We start from the raw sequence: 22,990 nt of genomic DNA on the forward strand, positions 1-22,990 counted from the left end.
AGAAAGTTTTTCTGTCCAATGAAGATATTTGCGATGCATTTTTTCCATATCAAAAGGAAAGCTTGAAATATAGAAGCCCTGAAAACCACTAAACCAGCTGCAGCTACTTATTTTGATTATTTCATCCCTTCTTTTTTTTTTTTGTTAGCAAATTTACTGTATGTTGCAATGCAAAGTAGAAATTCCACATTTCTCAGATAAAAATTTGGGTCCACAAAGTTAATTTCAGTAGTTTGGGAACTGCTTGACAGATAATTTTAAATCAGAAAGTGGCAATCTGCTGCACTAAAAATAAAAACTAACGATCTAGTAAATGACTAATTTTGTGGTCTGGGGTAATTAGCAGAACAGCTTGGCGGAGGGAAGGCAGCAGGTCTAAATTACTGCACTAAGTCCATTTGCAGGAAGATATTATCTGGCTTTGTTGTTATTAAGAATAATTAATGAGAATTAAAATATTCAGCTGGGAATTCTGCTGTTGCTAGTAGTGAGTATAAGTGTGTATATGTATGTATTTGCTCTTTGATGCTTTTCTCAGTTGTTTGCATCTCAATCCTTGCCTGTCTTGCTCTGGGACTTTAATAATACTCTATAAATTATTCAGACCATACCTTTGTCTAGCATGGAGGAAACTTGAGGCTTCTGCAATTACTGCTGCTGGTTATTCATGCAAAACATATATAATGGTCTGACAAGGAAAACAGCAGTAAAAGGTCAGGCAATAAGCTGCTCTGTATGAGTAGGCTCACAGAGAGCATTGGTTGGCTGCTCAAAACTCGCCTTTGCATCTGGTTTTTACAACACAGGTTGCTGGGGATGGCGTGGTCACCTCTGAGTCTGCATAGACCCACATGGCTGCAAAGCTTTCCCTGTTGAAACACATGCATTAGTTTGCTGAAATTTCAATGCCCTCAAAACACCATTACTGTCACTTCGTCTTGTGCCCTCTTTGACACCACCCTTTGGTGTTTCTGCTGGGCATTCCCATCCCAAACCTGTGTCCTGCGGTAGGTTTTAAGTGAATGCTTTATGAAAGCCTTCAACTAACAGGGTTCCCATGATAGGGGAGACTTCCAGTGAACTGGCTGAGTGGATAATTGCTCTCACTGTTAAAAACAAAACAAGCTTCTCCCTTTGTTTTCAGCTTGACTCTCCCGAGTTTCAGTCTTACAGCCCTGGACTTTGCTCCACCTGTATTTGGCAGAGTTAAAGCCCTTCAGAGTCTGAAATTTTCCCACATGGTCTTAAATACTAGGAGAAGTCATTTCCTAATCTTCTCTTTTAAGAGAACAGTGATAATTGAGGATTTATTATTTACTCTAATGCCTTTTATGTGGTTTGCATTTGTTTTTTTCAGTTAAGTTGAAATTCTTCCTTTTTATCATTGTTTAACTACTGTTAGTAATAGCTGTTCACTGTGTCTACGTCTAAGGATGTGGCTCTACTTCTGTTAAGGATCCAACTTTGGGGGCTGTGAACGACAATTGAAGCAGTGTTGATTTGATTTTGGGCACCTCTCCAGAGGTGTGCATCAACCAAAGTGCTGTTTACTCACCTCCTCAGAAGGTTTTGTAAATCATGACTTATTTTTAGTAGCTCCTTTTCAAATGGTGTTTTCAGTTCTGGTTGTAGGCTGGGCTGTATTCTACCATCCTTAATCATCGCGAGTACTTTCTTCACTTTCCTTAAATTCATTGGATTGCACTGAGAAATTTCAAGGACTGAGATGATACTTAGATGAATGAAATTGCAGATTAAATGGGGGATTAGATGGATCCTAGCAAGCAGATGCTGTGCTTTCAATGGAAAGATTTGTAAGCTTCATTAAACCAAGAAGAGCTCTTTTTGCATGACACAATTTTAAAGCATTGTATTATTACCCTATTATTCATACAAACAATAAATGGTCTTTATGCCAATAGTTATTTTTGCTGAAATTTCAAACTGTGGTCATATCCAAAACCTCCATGACAGAATGTGTGCTTTTTTATAGCCTTATATGACTTCAAGAGGATTGTTCCTCATCCAAATGCCCAAGCCTTTTGCAGAATGAAGGTAAAAATATCTTGTTTATATTTATCCACTCTACTTGTGTTTTTTCTGTTTGCAGCATTTTTGCTCCTACATACATCGGGCTGGTGGGAAATCTCATAAATACCATGATAGCAATGTTTTGGATCCCTTTGCAGGCTAAACCAAAGTCAGACCATCATTCGACAGAGCACAGTAAGTATTTAGTGTTTCTGATAAACAGCATGTGAATAGGGATGGGATTGACAGTCTGTAGGGACTGCTAAAAGACTTGGGTGTTTCTTTTAAGGCAAAAAGGTGCCAACCTTGAAATGCTGACACTTCAATGCTTAAAAGAATATTATTCTCTACGTGTTAACCACTCTGCCATGCAGATTTGCAGGCTTTCCAGCCCAGTGCTTGCTGTGCATCTCACAAAAGGTGAACCTCTTGCTGGGGGTTAGTTTGGCCTGACATAGGAGGAAGTCCTCTGCATGCAGACCTGGTACCAGCTCCCAGCCTTCTGCCATTGGCACAAACCTGGTGCTGCAGAGACATGCCTTTTCAGAAAGCTGGTGGTGAATCTGAGCAAACAGTCACAGAGTTTCTTGCTTTCTGCCTCCAACCTATATAAATAGATTATTAATCAATACATCATCTTCTATAGGCACATCACAGTCTGGCAGCGTGTTTAGCATCAGAGAGATACTACGCCTGATGAAGTTTCCTGGAGTAATGGAAGTTTTCATAGTCAAAGTCTTTGCTGGATTTCCCATAGGTAAATCTAACTCATTGCAATTGCTGATGTATTTAAAATAAGGTGACATACACTGTAGACCAGGCTTGTCTCAAGTTACTGAAAGCACATTACATCAGATCATGGAGCAGTGAGGATTCAGTTCCTAACTTGATGCTGGATGCTTTCAAATGCTCTGAAGGTACATAGGATCAAAACCCTGGGACTTAATGTAAAACAGACTACTTGTCATAGGCTGCTTCTGTGACTTTTGGCAAATCACTTAATCTGTCTGTTCCATCCCCCTGTAAATGCTTTTTCCTCTTGACTGCCATTTCTGTTTAGGCTCTAACCTCTTCAGAGCAGAAGGAAATCTTTCGTCCTCTGCCAGAAACTCTGAGGTTCTTCCTGATTTACTTGGTGATTTTAAGGGGTATGTGTATCCTAACCTTTTTCCCAGCAACTAAAAACTATTTGTGGACCAGAAGCTGTGGATGTTCTAACTGTTAGCTGCAAGAAGGGAAGCCACAGCATGTTTCTTCCCTTGCATGTTGATGGTGGTGCCTGTTCTTCTATTCTTCATATATTCCACTTGGTGTCATGGTGGGAACCCACTGCTACTTCAAATCCATCCCAACTCTGCCTGTTTCCCTGTTCCCTTTGAGTCAGTTGCTGTCCTGGCATGGTCCATGTCTCCCAGTTTGCCTGGTTATACATATCCTTGGCCACAATTTAGTAATCTTTAATTTTGTCTACCTTTCACCCTGCTTGTTTAAAGACAAGCCAGCACATCAGCCTTGTTAGTGGTGGTGTTCTCTGCCCTTACACACATTTTCATGGCTTTTTTCCCAGTCAAACTTAAAAATGCAGTTTGTCTAGATGATGGTTTCAAGGATTGAATTTTGTGCATATCAAAACACATGAACATCATGTATCTGAACAAGCTTCCCTTCCAAGTAGGTATCCTAAGAGAGGATTTAAGACACCTTAGCTTTTATACTTTGCATCTTTTTCCACTTCATCTGCATCTGGAAAAGCCCATGAAGTTTAAATAAAGTGAAACATTATTTACAAATTAAATTCTAATTTGTAAACTGGAAATTCAGTTTGCAAATGAAAGTAGATTTGGTTGTGGAGAGTGGCTGAATCAGAAAAGGATGGCATTTCTGGCCTTGGTCAGGTTCTTCTGTTACTCTTTGCTAAGGTTCTGGGGGAACAAGTCTGACTGGAGCTGTAGAATAATACTAAGGGAAGTAAAGGATTTCTGGTTTTGGTTTTTGGGTTTGTTGTTGGGTTTTGTTTGGGGTTTTTTTTCCTCTTTCTTTTTGTGTGTAGTTGGCACTGGCTTGGATCAGCAGTAGCAGTTGGTCCTCCCCCACCACTGGAGACAGGATACAATCTGAATGGACTGCTTGGCTTGCCCTCACAGTGCACTTTTTTGGCTCTTATGAGACTAAACTTTTAAAACTTTATTTTCAAAAGTTTTTATAAAATGATAGCATTTCACTGAATGAGACAAGTGATTTTTAAGAGGGTTTTCTTTGCTGATTCTGGCTCATTTCTCAGCTTGAAGTAGCATTCATTTCTCTGTTTAAAAATGCCTGAGACCACATCCATATGGAATCTGCACCGTAATTTCCTGTGCAGTCTCCTTTTTTCCAAAGGCCAGGCAACATGCACTTTGTTTTAGTCATCTCTGCTGAAATGCAAATTCCTCCCTGTTGCAGAAGAGTTTTTTCCTGTGCACAGAAAAAAACATATGCAACCAAAATAAGCATCTCCTGCCCAAAACTGCAATGGAACTTCTAGGCAAAGAGGATGAAGACAGTGAAGCTGAGATGTAAGACAGGACTTGGGCTAATAGTCTGTCAGTGAGATGTCTGGGATTATTTCCATAAGAGCAGGTATGTGTTCTGTTGAGGCACTCCTGCTACAAGTATAGTGCTTACACTACAGTGAGGAGTTACTAAAATTCTAGAGACTTCTCTTTGAAGGTCTCTCTTCAGGTGATTGACTATACATGATGGCAGCTGAAAGGGGATTGGGCCATCACCTACTTCTCTGCAGCTCACAACTGGAGGCTGAGCTCCTCATGAGTACATTTGCCTTTCATCCCCAGGCTGCAACTGTATAATTAATTAGATTAACCAAATTACAGACTGTTCTCTATTTACCTTGTAAACAAGTTTGTGATATACACAGAAGAAAACCTTCTGTTCCTTATGAATCTCATTGTTTTCTAAAATTAGCTTGTTTGAGAGCAAAAGAGCCTCCCCAGGAGGGCTGCAGCGCTGGGAACCTCCTCCCTGTGCTGCATAAAAGCAGAGACACGGGCTCTGTGCCTCTTGCAGGAGGGTAGCTGCCAGGGAATGGACACTACAGCATGGCCAAATTATGTTCTCAACTTACTTCATTGCAACGCAGGAGATACAAGACAGAAAACACGAGGATAAAAACATATGTAACATACCTCTTCCTGACCAGAAATCTCCAGGACCTTAAACATACTGATAAAAAGCTGTGTATATGAATCTTCGACTACCTAATCCCTTTGGAAAACCTGATTTTAACATGATTGCTTTAGCACCTGCATCCCATTTTTAAAAGGACTTTTTTTCACATGTGGAACCGGATTTTGCAGTGAGCCCCAGGGCTCTGCATCCCATCACATTTGCAGTCCAGTGTAGGAGGGCTGAGACGGGCTTCAAGAGGCTGTGCTTGCCTTCTCACACTGGCTCTCAGTACAGATTGCTAAAGTGGCCTGCCAAAGCCACAGACTGCCTTTAGAAATGTCATGTAATTTCTTTGAAAATACAGTTTGCATTCCTGTGTCTCCTTGGTGCTTTTCCTCGTCTTTATCGCATCTCACAAACCATTTATCTGCCTTCTGCAGCATAACCCTACTTATTCATCCCACTGGTGCCAAGTTTCCTGAGGAGTTCACCCCTTATTTATACCCCCTCAAAAAAAAAGCGAAGTTTCTGAGGATATTTTTTGCTAATTTCCATCTCTTTTCCAGTTGAAAATCTGAGTCTTGCAGCATGGAGTAAGGCCTATCTGGGCAGCTCCTCCATGGGATTTGGGTGTTCCCAGAAGAGCCTGGGCACACACTACCCTAGCAAGCCCACCCCAGGATGGGTACATTACTCATATGGCTGCACTCAGCTGACCTGCAGCCTACCCAGATGGGATCTTTGTAGGAAATGCTTATTCCTATGAGCATGAAATGTTTTGAGTTCAGTCTGGGGCTCACCTTGTGGGTTTCACAAAGAAATGTGTGGCCAGTTGGAGAGACACCCTTACTTGCTGAAAGAAGGTAGGGAGAAGGGGGTTTCACTTGTCCAGGTAGCTTTAAATGACCGTGTGAGCACAGGGCATGACACTCATCTAAGGAAGAGACCTTCGCATCTCCAGGAGAGCATTCAATGTGTAACTCTAATTAGAAAGCACAGCCTATCCCCTTGCTCCAAAAGAAATCAGCCCATTTGAAGGAGAAAGATCAAAATCTGCCTTAACTCCAGGAGCAACTTGAAAGGATAGAGGAGCTGTAGAAGCTGGTGTGTGGTAGTAGGAGGTAGCATCATGTATGTAGGAAGGTGGAGCCTCTCCTAGGTGGTACCTGTAGCAGGCTAGCAGGATGAAGGGGAAGCGCTCACTTCTGTCTAATCTTCCTGCAAGTGAAACGAAGTGTGGTTTTTCTTTCATTTCTTCACGTGTGCCTTTTATAACATGTGCAACCCTGTTGCCTGGTTTGGATGTTGTGAGTAAATACTGTTATTTGCATGTTACCTTAAACTGAGAGTGATTTCAAAGTAACTGGATAATGACGGGGTGCTCTCTGCGGAGGGGTGTGGTGAAGCCATAAATCTTCATGAGCCCCAGCTCCCCAGCACTTTCTCCAAGTATCTGGAGAGGGGCAGAACAGGGCAGAACTTCCTGCCCTCATCCTTTCCCCAGTGCCATGAGGCCGGCTGTGGTTCATCTCTCCCCTTTATGGGAAGAAAAGGTGTCTCCAGTGGGGTTCAGGAAGGCTTTGTGGGAGGGTGGTAGCCCCTCCAGGCAAAGGCTTGGGATGCTTGGAGGGAGGTCCTCATTGCTGCAGATGCTCCTCTGGGGTGCTGAAATGCAGTGGAGTTCTGCTGGTTTGGTGGAGTGCAAGTCTTCCACAGCAGTTCAGTCAGCAATTTGGGATTGCTCTTCTCACACTTCCAGGAAATGCCAGCAAATCCTTCCCATGCCACAGGGCTAGTGATTCATTTTTCCAGGCCACAAGTTATCTTCTCAGTCCTCCTGTTGTCTGTTTTCTTTGGGAATGAGAGGACCACAACTCCCTATTTACCCAGTCATTGTACCTCAGAGGATCCTACAAGGAAGGGTAGGACCCCTAAAGGCCATCTGCTTGCCTCTCCCCAGAAGAATCAGTGCTCTCCAATGGGCACATTGTGTGGTTGTTCACATGCAGAGAGCCCCAGTTTCCTACTGTCTTGGTCCATCTGAGGTGCACAAGACACTAGAGGAGGCAGCAGCCTCCTACCCTATACCACTCCTTGAGAGCAATGTTTTGTCATAATATTTGTAACTTGATGGCTCTTTGTATAGGATGGGAGCATGTGTATGCATGTCTATATTTGTGTATGTTTGGTGGTGGTGGAAATGCACACTATTGTATTTTCATGTGAGATTAAGCAAGTGGGCATTTTCTGTTACACTTTCCAGAAATTGCCTTAATTGAAAAGCAAACCCAAACTGTGTTGCTTCTGTGAGTACTTTCCTGACTGCTTGTGTCGACACTGCTGTTGGTCCAAGTGAGAGATATTTCACCATTGCCGAGGTGTTCAGTGAAATCTCTGTATTTAGGCTATGGGTTGTTCCCCATGGTGAAAATCTAAAGCCAGGTAAAAGAGGTGAGGCATCCAATCAGATTATTTTAATGGTTACAGTCTTGTCTGAACAAATGTTTTCTTGCTGTCTTAATGGTTAGCCTAGCTTCAATGATACAAATATTTACCAGTTTATAATAAACAGCTGAATCTACAGCCTACATAGTTACATTATTTAAAGATGAAAGTAAGGAGGATAAAAAAAGTTAACATTTAAAGATTAAATTACTACAATGACTTTGAATAGTATTCTGCTTGTGTTTATATCCAGTCCTGGCAATCCCAGGGAGAGCTACTGACTCATACTGGGGGTGATTGGGAGCAGGGTCTGGGCCACTATATGCAGTGCAAGTATACTTATGTATGCTTTTCATTAACCCCCCTCTAGGTTTGTTCCTGATTATGTTTTCAATCATCTCTATGGATTTTTTTGGCTTGGAAGCAGTGGAGTCTGGATACCTGATGTCATACTTTGGTGTCCTTCAAATGGTAAGTGAAGTGGAAATACACCTCTTGCCACACCACGATCTAAGTTACTACCTTTTTGACACATGGGCTTCCAAATCCAGGTGTAATATTGACAGTCAAATCCTGCATGCTGTACTTGGCTGCAAAAACAGAAGCAACTCCACATTTATTCTGTTCCTTGTAATGGGAAGAACTAAGGGCAAGGAGAGTTCTGTAAGCTTTCTTGCCCCTGTCTCTCTTTGCAGATCATTAAGCTATGAAGCTAAAATTTCACTGGACTGACAGATTGTCCTGATTTTTGTAACAAAACTTACATTGAAGCTGAAGTGCCTTGACTAAGGTTTTCCCTGGTGGAGGTTAGCTAATTTACATTTACCTAGTAGCATTCTGTAAATCTATGTAAGTAGATGATCTTACTGTCATTTTCACAGATCCCTTCAGTGTAGAGGAAGGACTTGTTTCTGCTGCATGGAAACAAACACAGCAAGCTTGTACTTTATTGAAAAAGAAAAAAGCAGGCAACAGAACATGGAGACTACCAAAATGGGTAAAAGGGAAAGGTCAGCTGAAATAGGCAGTAGCAGGGTCAAAACCAAAAGATGTTGTGTCATAGCAGAATGTTCCTTTTGGAGAAAGAGGCTAATAATTTTACAGAAAAAGCAACAGATGGTTATAAGCAAGCTTCAAGGTAGGAATGCAAGTCAAGCAATATCCTGAAGGAGGGTCGTCTTTTTAAATCTGCCTTAATTTCCTGGGCATTGCTGCAGAGCTCCTGTGCGATCTGGAGGAGCTTCTCATCTGGGAAATGGCAGCTTTACTTCCATGTGATTTAGATTTGGCATGGTGTTGCCTTGGTCTCACCAAATCTGGGTACTTAATGAATATGGCTGTACATCAGCAAGTGTGGTCTGCAGAGTAATCTGGCTGGAGCTGAGGAGTTGGTGCCTTTGCCATGTCCGTTCTGGGAGGGCGGCTTTGGACTCTCTTGTTCCTGTGAATTCAACACCTGCTACCAGCTGGATACACCCTCTCATCCAGTCTCATTGGAAAACAACCCTGTTTGCTGTTCCACAGCATGGAACACAGTATGACAGCTGGGGTGATCAGTAGCTGCTCTCCAAAGTATGCTTCTAACCCAAACTCCTCTGCTAACAGAGGCTTTCCCTGTGTTTCATGCTGCCTCCTAGACCAGAATCTACAGGAATCACTTAGGTTTTAGAGGGGCCAAGTCACCTTCTGTTATCTTTTTCCCCCTTTTAATGTAGAGGACCTCCCCAGCAACTATGCTCTTGAATTAGACATACCAGTTAAATCCCTGTTACATATGTTTACAGTCCAATCAGATTTGTCACATGGCTGTGGTGTGCTTGTTTCAAGCTCGGTAAGATGGCCAGCAATAGCACTTGTACAGCTGCAGCAAGAGTTGCTTCGGGTAGTAAAAGGTTTAGTGGTAGATGGAGCTTGGACACTGCTATTGGATCCAGGATATCTGTCTTTAGGACACTGCTGTTATGTCTATATGATATCTGTCTCTCTTCACAGCAGTTGTTTCCCAGGTTAGTTTGGTTGAAACTACTGTAGATAAGGTTACCTGCACTGCAATGCCAGTGTACCCGACATAACAGATACAGCCCTGAAGATATGGGAGTTATAACATTCACCCTGCTCCCTGAAACAAAGAGGCACAAAATGTAATCAGTTCTAAAGTAATGATAAGTTTGGCTTTGTAATGAAAAGTAACCGTTTTGCCTGAAGGCAGTTTCAGGTCCTCAGAACCTCAATACAAAAGGTGTGACAAGAACAGAATGGAAAACGACCAAGGGGTGGATAGCACCTGGGACTAGCTGATGGCCAGGATGGCAGCAGTTAAAACCTATTGATAAGTAAAAGAACAGGATGATTGCTATGTCTGTAATGTTAATTAAGCTGGGAACCACCATCATATTTTGTATGAATGCGGGAAACTTTCTGGAAATGATGTAATGTTCCCAGTGACCATATAAGGATGACCTGTAGAGCAATACGGGGACACACGTTAGGAGGAGCTATCCCCCGTGTCTCCCGGCGCCGTAATAAAGAATACCTGCTTGTCAACTTGAAACTCTGTTGGCGAGTTTGTTCATGGAGTTTTCTCCGAATCATCCCTAACAAATAATCAGATGTTAGTGCTAACCAGAGACCCGACCCTTCCCATAGTGAGAAGGTTTCATTGCACAGAGGCCCATCATGCCTATTACCATGATCTAACCCAGAAGAGGCCTACAGGCTCAGGTGCAGCATCTGCTTTGCTGGGGAGTCTGCCTCGGGACATTTAACACAGAAACTAGTTTTTGTCAGCCAGGCAGTCTTCTTTGTCTGTGCAGTTTCTGTCCATGTTACTACTAATATTCTACAGTGTAAAACTCTAGGCATCAGAAACATAGGAGTAAAGTGGTCATAGGATGCAAACCTCCCTTCTTCATGATGGTGCATTGGGGTTAGCAGTCAGAACGCCAAAAAGAAAGGGGAAAAATGCTAATTCCTGGTGGCAGTAAAGCCATCTCATCTGAGAGTTTGCAAAGCACTGCTTTCTGCTTTGTCACATGTTCTTTTGCTTTATCATTGGCCAATCAAACCAAGCTCTGCTCTGGTTTATGCAGGAGCAGATCCTCAACTGGCCCAAACAATATTCTCACCATCTGGCTTTTAAATTATTGCAAAACGTTAGAATTTATGTCTTTACTTTCAGATCAGGTCTCTGGCTAGAACCACCCAAAAATATCTCTTGCAAATAGTGACTGGGCTAGTGTTTTATGGCTGCTTTCTGTTGGGGTTCCTCCAGTTTATGATGTATGCAGGGAATGCAGTGTGTGCTAGTGCTGTCCTGCCTAGCCACAGAACTGCCTGTGTGCCTTTATGCCTAAGTGGGTGTTTCAGTTGCATTTGTTTCTGCTGTATAGTGAATTGATACTGCTGGAGATACAAATGCAGATTAAGGTGCAAGCAAATTCCACCAGTCTGGATGGGTGAAAGTTGATTAACATCTGCTGACTGGCTTCCCCACTTTACCAAGTAAATCATAACTTTATTCATAAGGAATATAATGTCCTTTTCAATTAATTTAATCAACCAGATCCGCAGCTTTGATTTCTTATTCCTTAGTTTGCCTTTCAATAAAACATTGTGAGGGTTTTCTCATTCTCCTCGACTTGCTTTGAGCCCTACTGTTAGAGGAAACCTATCTCCCCTATTTGCATCTTTCCCTGCACCTGAAAATGGGTCAAGCTTAAGGACTTTTTATAGATGGTAGCTGACATCACAGAAATGAAGGGCAAAATAAGAATTGAACCCTGTCGTGTTTACTTTAAACCTCCTTGTAGACATCAAACACAGTGCCTGGGAGGTTGCACAGCACAACCAGTACCATATCCCAGGGTCTCATTCACTCCCAGCACACTTTACACTCACTAACCAGCTTCAGAGATACACAGGGAACAGCACAGTGAGCAAGACATAGCTGAGCCCATTACTCAGCTCTTCCCCAGAAGTCTTACGCTGACAAAAGCATTGCCTACTCTGCCAGTTCCTGGTAAATTTTACTAATATTATTTTTTGTGTTACTGTAGTTTCTATTTTTTTAATGAAATCTCAAAACTAACATCTTCCACTTGCACAAGAGGTAAAGTTGCAGCCCCCTTCCCAGCCTGATCAGCAGTCCCAGGATGACTCAAATAGCAATGGTTGCTTCCTGCTTTCCTCTCCTACCCCTAGGGTATTACGTTCCAATAGCTTAGCCTAATTTTTCAACTTCTCAGCCTCATTTTACCTACTGTGGTGAAAAGCGGCCAATGAACTGTAAACATCTTTTTCTCACCACTCCTCCCATTCAAGCCAGCTGCAAAGCACCTAGAGGAGAGATTTTGAATGGCTCTGGGTCAGTCTACCTCATTTTAAATTGGCAACTCAAAACAAAATCAAACAGCTCTTTGCATGGGGAGATTAGCACAGAAATACCAACCCCACAGGAGGCAAAGCATTTGCCACATTTGCAGATGGAGGATGTTAGTTGCCCTGCTAATTCAGGCAGCCTTCCTGAGGGATCTCATCCAAAGCTTCTCAGCCCCACTTCATCATGCTCAGTCCTGTCTTGTTACTTTATGATCCACAGGACTCTAAAGTTTGCGGGGTGTCCCATGACTGAGAAGATTCTCACAGGTTTGGAAGGTGAATTCAGACTGTTTTTTTGGAGCCTGACAATCTCATAGGTTTTGGCTGATTATCCCCCAGAGCACCTGTCTTGGTTCCCCCTTTGTTAAGCATCAGCTCTGCCCATATGGGAATGGTTCATGGCACTTGCTAGCAGTGAAGTGGCTCAGCTGGTGCTAGTAGTGGCTCACAATGCCATGTATTGCCAGTGGCCACTGCTCATGGCACAGGGCATTCTTGGTACCCTCTTCCCTTTGCCAAGATGGCTTTCCACAGCATGGTCTCCCCTCACCCTACGGGTACATCTTCTGACTGCCATTTGTTTGGCATGGAGGGACATAGTTTGTCTTGCTGCTGCTGCTGCCAGTATGTCTTAAGGAGACCTGAGTTGCACAAAGTAATACACCTGGTGATGCATTGTTGTAAAAGCTCCTGTGGTAGTACCTGTCCATAGGGAACAAGGGCTTCCTGGCTCTCTGGATGAAGCACTGGCCCAGGAACTGGGACCAATTTACTGTTTGTGGTTAGGCAAAGAGGATCATCTAATAGCAGAGGATATTGAAAAGTGTTGAGCAGACTTAAGTGCAGTGAAGGTGGGAAAGGGGCTCAGTTTTGCATCTGGACAGAGCCAAATGAGGTCAGAAAGGGTGTGCAGGAAGGTGATATTATAGCACTGTGACAAAGAGCTGTCTGATGAAGACACAAAGTTGTTGCTTAGAGAATGGAATATTTCTAAGACTAGAATGAGCTGATTGGGAAGTGAAAATAGCAAGTAGAGGGTAATTCAAACAATCTGGGGCTCTGCAGTGATACTTGAAGCACCCTGGTTAATACGGGGCTGTCTGATGAGCTGGGACTGTGCCAGCATAAGTTAAGGAGGAGGAGGAGTCGGGTGGGGGATAACAAAACAAGGTGGGGAAGGCAGTGAGAGGAGTACCTCTGCACTGGGCATCTTGCACTGCAGAGATTCCCTTGCTCATTACATGTTTGAAGCATCTTTATCTGACTGCTGGTGGGTCTCCAGGCAAGAAGTGTGAGAGCCCGTCAGGGATGCAATCCCTCTGTCCTCCGGGGCTGGGCTTCCAGAGTCCTCTCATCTCAGAAGCCATGTGAATTGAAATTGCCCTCATAGTGAATGCCTGGGAGTGTGAGATGCCACTCAACCTCCCTCCAGAAAATAACTAATTTCATAATAACTTAAAATAATTTAACTTTGCATAATGGGCAGAAGCAGGCTAGGCTCTGGCTTTTCTTTCCAGGAGTTGCAAGAGCAATAGCGTGGAGAACTTCCAGGTGTTGTATCTGGCTTGGAAAATGCTGCTGGCAGATTAGACAAGTGAAATACCTGGTGTCTCTGGTTGGTATCTAAAATCACATCTGATGCTTAGATTTCAAACTGCGGGAGGGGGTGGGGAAAGCTTCCCTTTAAGAACTTTTTCTCCAAAAAAAACCAAAGCAAAATGCACAAAACAAAAACTCTGGGTGGGACAAAGGGGTAGATATTTATAACCCTGAGGATCAAGAAATCATAAGACATCTGTTCTAGTTACTGCATTTAAATCTGTATTGTTATACAAACTCCACCTCTAGCTGTGCAGCTTCTGGAGGGACAAGTTGGTACAAAGTGATACTGAAAAGATGAGAGAGATTCCTGGAGGAGAGATTTACATTGCATATCATCTTATCACCAGTCTGTCCCTCTTGCTTTTTTTCTTATCCCTGCACAGCAAAAGAGATGATTAAAGAGCCAGGGATTTAATTACAGCCAGGTATGCCTAGGGGGAAAACCCACTCTGTGAAAGGACTTTGCAACAACAAACAGAAAGTTCTCCACTTTCCTTGCTTTGAAGGATTTAAATCTGTGGAAGGGGGTGGGTTGGAGGGGGAAAGAAAGTGATTAGGCTGGAGTTTGCAAAACATACCATCCTCTTCCCCCTGCTCAGCAAAGTGCTGCCTTCAGCAGTTTGGTCCTCACCATCAGCTTTCCTCCCAGTCCCACTGCCCTTCTGCTCCTCTGCAAGAACTGAATTACTTCTCAAGCTCTTTCTGGCATCACCATGTCAGTAAATCACCTCCCTTTCCCCTCCCACGGTTTTGCACCATCTTCAACCCGTGTGGAAAAGCCTCATGATTTCTGTTGCCCACTGTGGTCTGCCCAACTGGTGCCTACCTGCACCTCCCAGCCCAGCCGGCACTGCACTCGCCCTGGGAACTGCCAGACGGGCACAGTTTCAAAGGCAAGAGATATGGGTCCGCTGTGTGGGAGGCTGCCTCTGATGTCAATCATGCTATCTGCGCTAGGGATGGGGCCCTGCATTTCTCTGCTTGGCTGTACCAGCTTATCTGTGCCTGCTTCTCCAGCCTTCACATCTTTTCATTTCCAAACTGTTGGGTGAAGGGGGATTTATTTTATTGCTGGGTTCTGTCAAGGTTTTGATCAGTGCTGATGGAAAAATCTGTAGAAAGAGTTTTGTGTCTGCTGAGCATAGAACCATCCAAGCATCTGCCTAACTCCTTTAACCTCCACTGATGAGGTTAGCTACGTGTGGGTGCCAGTCCTGCTCAGCAGCAGCTCCATGCAGCAAGACTTCACTGTTCAAAAGTCTTCCAAAAACTAGCACCTTAAGCCTTCAAACAGCAACAGCCTTTTCCATCCTGCAAGGGATTCCTGAAATTTGTTAATGAGGTTAACAATAAAATGGGTAATTGGCTCTTCTGGGCAAACTGGAGCTGCTGTCTTCACAGAAATCAAATGTAGTGATAGAGCTAAAGAGTATTTTTATATATGATCAGCTGCACTAGCGTAATGAACTCCCAGGTTGGTGAATCCAGCATAATAACAAGATTTGGCTGTTCCTATGCATTTATTGGGAGACTTATTTGCCTTTAAAGAAGGAGGGGGGAAATCAAAAATACGAGTTGGTTTTTCCTGTGACATGTGTACACAGCCACAGGCAGTGCCTGTTATTTCACTTGCAAACAATTTCCTCTCTCTTTTGTTTATTGATGACAGAAGGCATTCCAGCCAGGTACACTGTACCCCGACTTCAAAGGAGCTCAGGTTACAAAGGCAAGCACAATCCAAGCAAAATGAAATGCAGCAGGGGAAGGTCCATCATAGTCGATCTCAAGGGGAGCTTAAGTACAAGGGAAAAGCCTAGAATACACCAGCAGTAGTTTAAAAAAGGATGAATCCCTGTACCATCAGTGCAACCATGGGAGCAGTGATGCACAAGTCATCTCGGATGCCCCACTACTCCCTGACAAAATCCCTGCCAGATTGAAAACCTTACATGGGAGAATGCACATGAACTACCTTTCGCTTCCTTCTTCCCAAATGTACCTGTGCAGGTGGCTTCTGCATATTCAAATGCAGGGACTGTGCACCCAGGGAAAATTGCAGGCTGGAAATAGGGGGGTTTCAGGTCTGAATTCAGACTGGAAGTGAGGTCAGACATCCTGGTGACTGGAAACATTATCCAGTGCCAAAGTCACGATGCAGTGTGTCCAAACTCAAGCTCATGGCTGGATTGGTGGTGACCATGCTGGGGAGGGAGTCAGGCAGCCCATATAACTAGAAGGGAGGTTGCAATCTTTATAACCTAAGGATGGCTGTTCAGCCCCAGAGGGAAAGCAGGTGACTTGGGCTGACACTTGCCCTTGGAAAAAGTCCCATCACGGAGATGGTTTGCTCAGCAGTGATGGGGAAGCCTGTGCTCCCTCTGCCCTGCTCATTCTGGGGACAGCCTGGTGGTCTACACGTCTTCAGGTCCTGACAGCTCAGAGCCCAGCTTTGCTGCAGTGGTGCTTGTTGCCAGGGCTTAGGTGCTCACGTGCAGTGATGGAGATGGTTTTGGGTGCACCACTCCCGTGGCCATCAGACTGGGCTGCTCTGGGACATTGCTGATGATATACCCTGGTGACTCAAGGAAGGGCAGGGACTGGGCTGTGCCTGCACAGTGTATCCCAGTTAAATATACCATTCAAGTCTGGGCGAATTGAGAAACATTTCCTTTCTCCAGTGGCTCAGCAGTCAAACTGAGGTTCGGGTGATGCCACCACTGAGTCAAGCCATGCCCTGCGACAGAGCTCAGCCCCCATCCCATGTGACTCAGCACAGTCCCAACTGGGGCAAGCCAGCTGGAGGGACTGGGAAGTTGCAAAAAGTTAATGATGATTCCTCTTTTTAGGAGCACTCAGCTTAATGAAGTGTTACTCAATGGCTTCTCCACCCACCCCTGAGTAGGAGCTGCTGGGGCTGGTATCAGCCTTCTCCCATCTTCATGGCAAAGCTTTCAGCAGGGATGACTCCTGTCACCCCATGCATCACCCAAGCACCACACCACAGCAGGTCTGCCAGTGTCCCCAAGGCCACTTGGCATGTGACACAACCCTGAAGAGACATGTGGACCCTGTGCCAGTGTCACAGGGTGGCCAAGCACACCTGAGCTGAGCTCTCAAGCCCTGCCTGAAGGTGGGGATGGGGCCAGAAAAAGCAGCAGGAAATGCATTTACTGAGAACCAAAGTGTCTGTGCAGTGTGCCCTTGTATCAAAAATTGGTTGTGCTCTGAAGCAAAATGAAGGGTCAAATTTTGGTATTTTCCATTAAATTGTAGTCTGTTGGAAAGATATTGGATTTGTAGCTATTGTTCTCTATTTCATCTTTATTTTCACTCTATTTCCATTTGCTTTCTACTTTTTTAAAAAAAATAGTAATTGCTTTTTCTGGACTGCTTGTCATAGATTAATGTTTCCTTTCTTTTTAGTGACTTCTTATTTATTTTGCACTCCTTTCAGTTGAGTTTGGGTTTGGTTTTCACCCTTAGGACTGGCACTAATGATACTGTAGCATCATTTCAGGTCCAAGCAGAGCACCAAGGTTTTCTCCAGGATGGACTGCCATTGAAATGAATCCCACCAATGAAAGCATTTTGAACTAGAGCTCTCCTTTCAAGTTGGAGGGGTTTTTGCTTGGATCAAACAAACTCTTTCAAGACAGGACTAGATTCCTATCTGTTCCTCCCCTGAAATGCAGCCAATTAGGCTTCATTTTCACAGTGATCTCTGTCCTCTCGAGCCCACCTGGCTATGAGAGGACAGCATCACTGAAATAGGGGAGATGCTGAATAGAGAAATAAAAAAGGAATCTTTGCTTGGCAGCATGCTGGAAAAGCCAAATAATTCCTGGGATTTAAATTTTTTTGCTCCTCTTTCCCTCCCCCTCTGAGCCATTTTTTCCCCGTCCCTTATATCTGCACATACTGCTGGGACTGGGTATCAGCATTTCTGTCATACTGATTTCCTGCCAAAAAATTATGAACCACCCAATTTGTGTACTTGCAGTTTAAAATAATGGCAAGTGAAGGTACAGGGAAGGAGGCATTTTCCTTCTCTGCATACAAATTTACATTTTTTCTTGGAAGGACTTGCCAAGGATGAAGACCTTGGTGTTAACTGTGTTCCACAAAAACATCGTGAGTTAGAAAAATTCATTTGTATCTACAGGTGTCTTTCGAAAGTTTCAGTCAGCTCTGGTGAGTAGGCAGTGATGGCAAACTCAGACATGCACCCTGAGTAAGGACTTTAAGCTGATGGGATGGATCTACTCCTAGGATGCAAAACGCTTGAAATAATGGATTGTATCTTCCAGCCATTTACCGTAACAGCCTGGTCCCTGGGAATAACCCATTTGCTGGTTTTCACTTGCTTAAAGCACTGTAGCAGTTCTCTTTTGTGTTTGTTTGAATTGTTATATGTTGGGCTTAATAGTGCTCCTGTGCTTCTTTCCCAGGTTGTCCAGGGTCTGGTCATTGGAAAACTCACTAGCCGCTTCACAGAGATGACCCTGCTCAAGCTCAGTGTCTTTGTCTTCGCTGGCGTGGGCCTTGGCATGGTAAAGCTGAGTGTGAAATCATCCATGATTGCTTTTTAGTAACGCAGTGACACAAGGTCCATGAGACCTGGCTGCAAGCTCTGCCCCTTGAAATGCCACCACTGGCTTTGCTGGGTGGTCCTTGGGGGAAAACCAGCTCCCTTGGGCCTCTGTACAAACAGAGCCGTGCTCAGCATACACACCACTCAAAAGAACCACAAAGAACCAAGTGAGTAATAGTTATGGGGGTTAAAAAAGTTATTAATCTCACACAGAAACTCGTGAAGTCCCTCCTGAGTCACTGCTTTGCATAGGGATACTGCCCTTGGTCTTGTCAGCAGCTGCATTTCCTGAACTACCCAGAAAGTAAATTGAGATTGGGGGAGAGGGAGGAGTGGGCAGGGAAATCACCATGGTTGTATGCTGCTGAGACAATGGAGGTTGTGTGTTGTACTTCTGGGGGCTTATTTTTGCCTAACTCCTCCAGGCTGAGAGTATTTGGGGAAGGAGGTAGCAAGGCAATAGTTTTGATCCTCTGTTTTGAGGTAAGTGATGTTACCTGTCACTGGTTGTGTCTGCATAGGCAATAGTTGATGCCAATCTCAACTGGTAATTGGAAAAACGAGTTGATGTAGGTAGCTCTGCCAGTAATTGTGTTTGCTCAGATAAGTCACATTCAGAGATCCGATAGCTCTGCCCAGCCATGGTGATGGAGGAAAGGTGTGCACTGGTCCCCAACAGTGAGATGGATCAAAAGAATGGTTGAGCTGCATCAGCCTTTAGACATTCCCTGCAGGATCTGGCCTTGAGCCTTGCTGCTAGGGCACTGGTGCTCCCACTGGTGTGAGTAAGATGGATGCCATTCCCACACCTGTGCCACAGCCATAGGGAGGTCAGGGCCAAGACCTGGAGGGTATTGAACTTCATGGTTCCCAGGTAGATAGATGAGGAACCTATGCACCTTAATTACTCTGAGGCTAAACCGCATGTGTGAGATGAGCCTGGGAAGGCAGGATGGATGCAGACGAAGGGGTGGCTCTGCAGATGGAGTGCAGTCACCTCTGGGATTTCAGGGCTCACAGAGATGCTGCCAGCTGGTAGGATGCTAAGGACGAGTCCGTCCTGGCTGGTGTCACATAGTTTTGGCTGGTATTGACACGTCACCTTAGCATGGGACATCTGCACAGCTCTTGCTGCTCCTGAGCATGGTGCAGGAAAGGTGTTGAGGTCTCACCGAGAGGGAAGGCTGGAGTTAGTTGGAGGTAGCAAAGGAAGCCTTGATAGCAGTGGAGTGGCACACAGGGTGGCTAATGCCCCAGTGTGAGGAGGCTGACATCAGCTGCATGGGGAGGAAAGGAAATAGTTTTAGAGTTGGCAATTACGCTAAGCAGAGAGGGCTGTGGACAGGCTGACAGCACAGGCCTGGGGACAAGGGTCAGCAATGACTTCCCACAAGAACTATTTATGGGCAAATGCAGCTGTGATTCTCTTTGACGGGGATGATTTATTAAAAAGCAGTCTGTTCAAGCAGCTGCTAAGAACACATCCGTTTGTAGGGTGGCTTTCCGTCTCAGTGGGGATGAGTGCCGTCACAGCAGCAGGCCCCAAATGCAGAGACTGATGTGTTAAGCTTTTAATCCCACACAACTGCTGGTAGAGAAGCATCCTGCCTGCTGTGCCCTTGCTATACATGGCTTCCAAACAAAGCAGATCCTCTCCCCAAAGGACGGAAGTGAGGAAAAGGCCTAGCTGTTCATAAAAGACACTCTGAAACCCATCTTTGTATCCCTGAAAGATGGTCTAAAGGGTTTATGGGATACTGGCACCAGTGGCAGTAGACAAACAGCAGTCCAGGTGGGAAGAGACTGCAGGATGTTCCCAGCAATCTACAGCTGGAGAAGAAAAGGGGTGGGCTGGGAGCTCAGCAATCCAATAACACCTGGAAAAGGCGAGAAGGGGAGAGCCAGTGTCTGATCTGCAGATGCAAGCCGGGAGCATGTGGGCAGGGGTGTAGGAGGGCTTGGCTCTTGCGACAGGGAAGTTCTTCTCTCTGTGTGAAGGCTGTGCCTCATCCTGCCTCACTGCCTGCATTTCCCAGGCATGTGCTTGCTGGGTCTGTCTGCTGAAACTCTTGAGCCTGCCTCCCTGCCCTGAAAAATGCCTTCAGATCTGCTCAGGGCAAAAAGAGCCACATCTCCTCAGTGGCTGAGGAGCAGCAGAGACTGGGGTCTGCCTGGCTCAGACCTTTCGAAGTGCCAGGGGAGCAAAGAGCCATTTCCCCTGGTTTTACAGAAGGACAGACCTTGCTCTGGTCTTTTCTGCCCACTTGCTTCAGCCCATGAGGGAATTCATACAAAGCAGGAGGTGGCTAAAGCTGTTTTTTTTCTGAGCTCTGCAATGTTGTCCTGCAATGACATTTGCCCTAGCAAGGAGTTATTTTCTCTGTGTCTGAGTGTTGATGTACCAAATACCTGCTCCTCTGTCTTTGTTCTCTGTTCCTTAATCAGAGGTGCCTAGATCTTAACCGAAATGTAGGCAAACAGCCCCTCCAAGGAGAGAAATCTGGCTGTGTGTGAGTCTAGAGGGGAACTAGGAATAAACCTCAGTATTTCCAAGTCATTAGCGAGCAATGTCTCTGGGCTTCTCCATCTTCTATAGCCAAGAGGCAGGGACCAGATCTTGAGAGAGAGAACTCCAGTGAAGGAAACTTCTGGCTAAACCAGTGACAAAAATGTTTTGCAGCCACAATAACACACCTTGAGACACAGATGAGGGCAGGAGACTTGCAAGAAAGGGGGAATTTCCTTTCCATGCCCCAGAGAAATCTATTCATTTGACCAGCAGGGCTTGTGAATGAGCCGCTCTAGCCTCACAGCTTAAGGGAGCCTCACCACTTTTGTTTCAGTATTAGACAGCTGGAGGGATGTCTCCACTAAGAATATGTGCAATAACAAAATCATTACTCTCCCTAATTATGCTCGCTAATGTGCACTTATGGCCAGGAGACCTATTCCAGATTAGTGAATTTGGTGAGTTTATTAGTGAGGAAGCAGCAGAACAGGATTAGAAATCCCAAAGGTATGATGTTACATAATGCACAGCACTCATTTATTTTGACAAGCTCAGTTTAGTTTTAATTATTTATGATAATGAACTAAAATGCCTTCTCTAGGCTGTTTTGTGTAAGTAATGGAGGCTTCCTGAAGTACACCACATGCATCTGCTATTCAAGCATTTCCTCAGGAGTTGGACAAGAGACAGAAGTCGGGGGGAAGGGCACAGGGATGTCACTAATTCCCAGATGCTAAAAATACCCACAGCAGTGCCAGAGAAACATGCTGCCAGACTGTAGGGTATCATCTGCTGCTTGCTCCACATGCTTGGAATACTTCACTGCAGACAAATGGTGGGCTATGAAAGACCTTGCAATGGGCAAAGCTGCGCCACCATGTATCACCTGTGGCTCCCACAGTTTACCTAAGTAAATCATGGGTTTGACTCCTGATGTTTGTCTAGGTTGTTTCTTGCCACAAAGTCAACACTTGTTCTCTCTAATGATCCGTGGTCCATTGTGTTCTGTCCCTTAGGCCCTGATGAGGACTGTGTGGCACTACTGCATCATTGCAGTGCCGTTAGTGTTTGCCTTCAGCACGCTGGGCACCATCACTGACAGCATCCTCACCAAGGCTGTCCCTTCCTCTGATACTGGTAAGGGTCATCAAAAATAATTAGACTGGTCTTTTCTTGTTTTTTGAGTCCATCAGATGCTTCCTAGCTCACGCTACCACTATCAAGCGCTAGGGCACATTTGTGACTAATGCCCAATTCCCCAGCAAATCTGGCTTGGCAGTTGCATGCAATGGGTGTCAGCAGAGCAGCTGAATGGGGACCACTGGTGTTAATACAGGATGAGCTTGAGCAACACTGCACCCCAGTGCTCCTGGTCCTGTGCTGTCTGCTGACATCCATAGAGGTGGGTGTTGGAAGGGAAGGTTTTCCCACCCAAATTCTCCTCGCCATGGGAAGCCAAGGTATGATAGAAAAAAAAACCAACAAAAAAAGCTATGAGGATGCCTGAGAGGGCTGCTTGTTCACACCTTTTAATTTAGGGTGTCTCAGAAAGGTATTCTGGATTGCCCTTTGGAAACATGCTTTGCCCAATGCAGTAATTGCCCTCTCTTCTACATTTTGGCCATCTTTCAGTCAAAGAGTTACTATATTTCCCTGTACAAGCAGGCTGAAATGCAATGGTAGACACACAACTCTTCAGACCTGTGGTTTTAGTACTGACAGTGAAGGAAATATGCCTGTGTTATTGTTATGCCTTGCTGAGTTTGTCCCAGGATGGAGCTGGGTTAACCTGGTTTGGTGTCTTTTGCTCAGGCTGTTTCAGTGTTTGCTCACAGAGCTGCATTCACCAGGTACCCAAGTCTCTTTGCTTTAGCTGGGCCTTTCTAGGATGCCAGCCTGTACCCTTCATCTTCCCCACTAGCTGTCTGAGCAGATGCTTCTGCACAGACCATACCAAGAATGGAAGTTACAGTTTGCACAGCCCATTAGTGCAAAGTTTATAAAGCACTTTTGAGATGCTTTTGGATGAAGAGCTTTTCTGAATGTCACTTCAGTAGTTTATTTGTAGAGGTGACCACCACCACATCTCCTACAAATGCTGGGAGCCTGTGATTTCAAAGTGCAATATTTCTACCTGGGAGTACCACTTAGTTCCCAGGGAGGTGTGGACTGGAAACATCTCAGGCCCTCCACTTGGCCAGGAAGAAAATATGCTGTTTCATGAGTTGGAGCAATGTTCATGTGAGGAGGGGGGAAGGGCACCAAAT

General features: G+C 44.8%; 1 protein-coding gene across 2 annotated transcripts in view; it reads left to right on the forward strand.

The window, feature by feature from the left end:
- Window positions 1-22,990, forward strand: part of SLC22A18 (solute carrier family 22 member 18) — a 79,423-nt gene that overhangs the window by 52,215 nt on the left and 4,218 nt on the right. For both annotated transcript variants that reach the window (XM_031049077.2, XM_005149193.3), the window contains exons 8-12: window positions 2,111-2,226; window positions 2,678-2,788; window positions 8,015-8,115; window positions 18,072-18,173; window positions 21,740-21,860. In XM_031049077.2, the coding sequence (XP_030904937.2) occupies window positions 2,111-2,226; window positions 2,678-2,788; window positions 8,015-8,115; window positions 18,072-18,173; window positions 21,740-21,860 (551 nt within the window). The remainder of the gene's footprint in view (window positions 1-2,110; window positions 2,227-2,677; window positions 2,789-8,014; window positions 8,116-18,071; window positions 18,174-21,739; window positions 21,861-22,990) is intronic.

The sequence above is a fragment of the Melopsittacus undulatus genome, chromosome 4 (assembly GCF_012275295.1).
Source record: "Melopsittacus undulatus isolate bMelUnd1 chromosome 4, bMelUnd1.mat.Z, whole genome shotgun sequence".
NCBI lineage: Eukaryota > Metazoa > Chordata > Aves > Psittaciformes > Psittaculidae > Melopsittacus > Melopsittacus undulatus.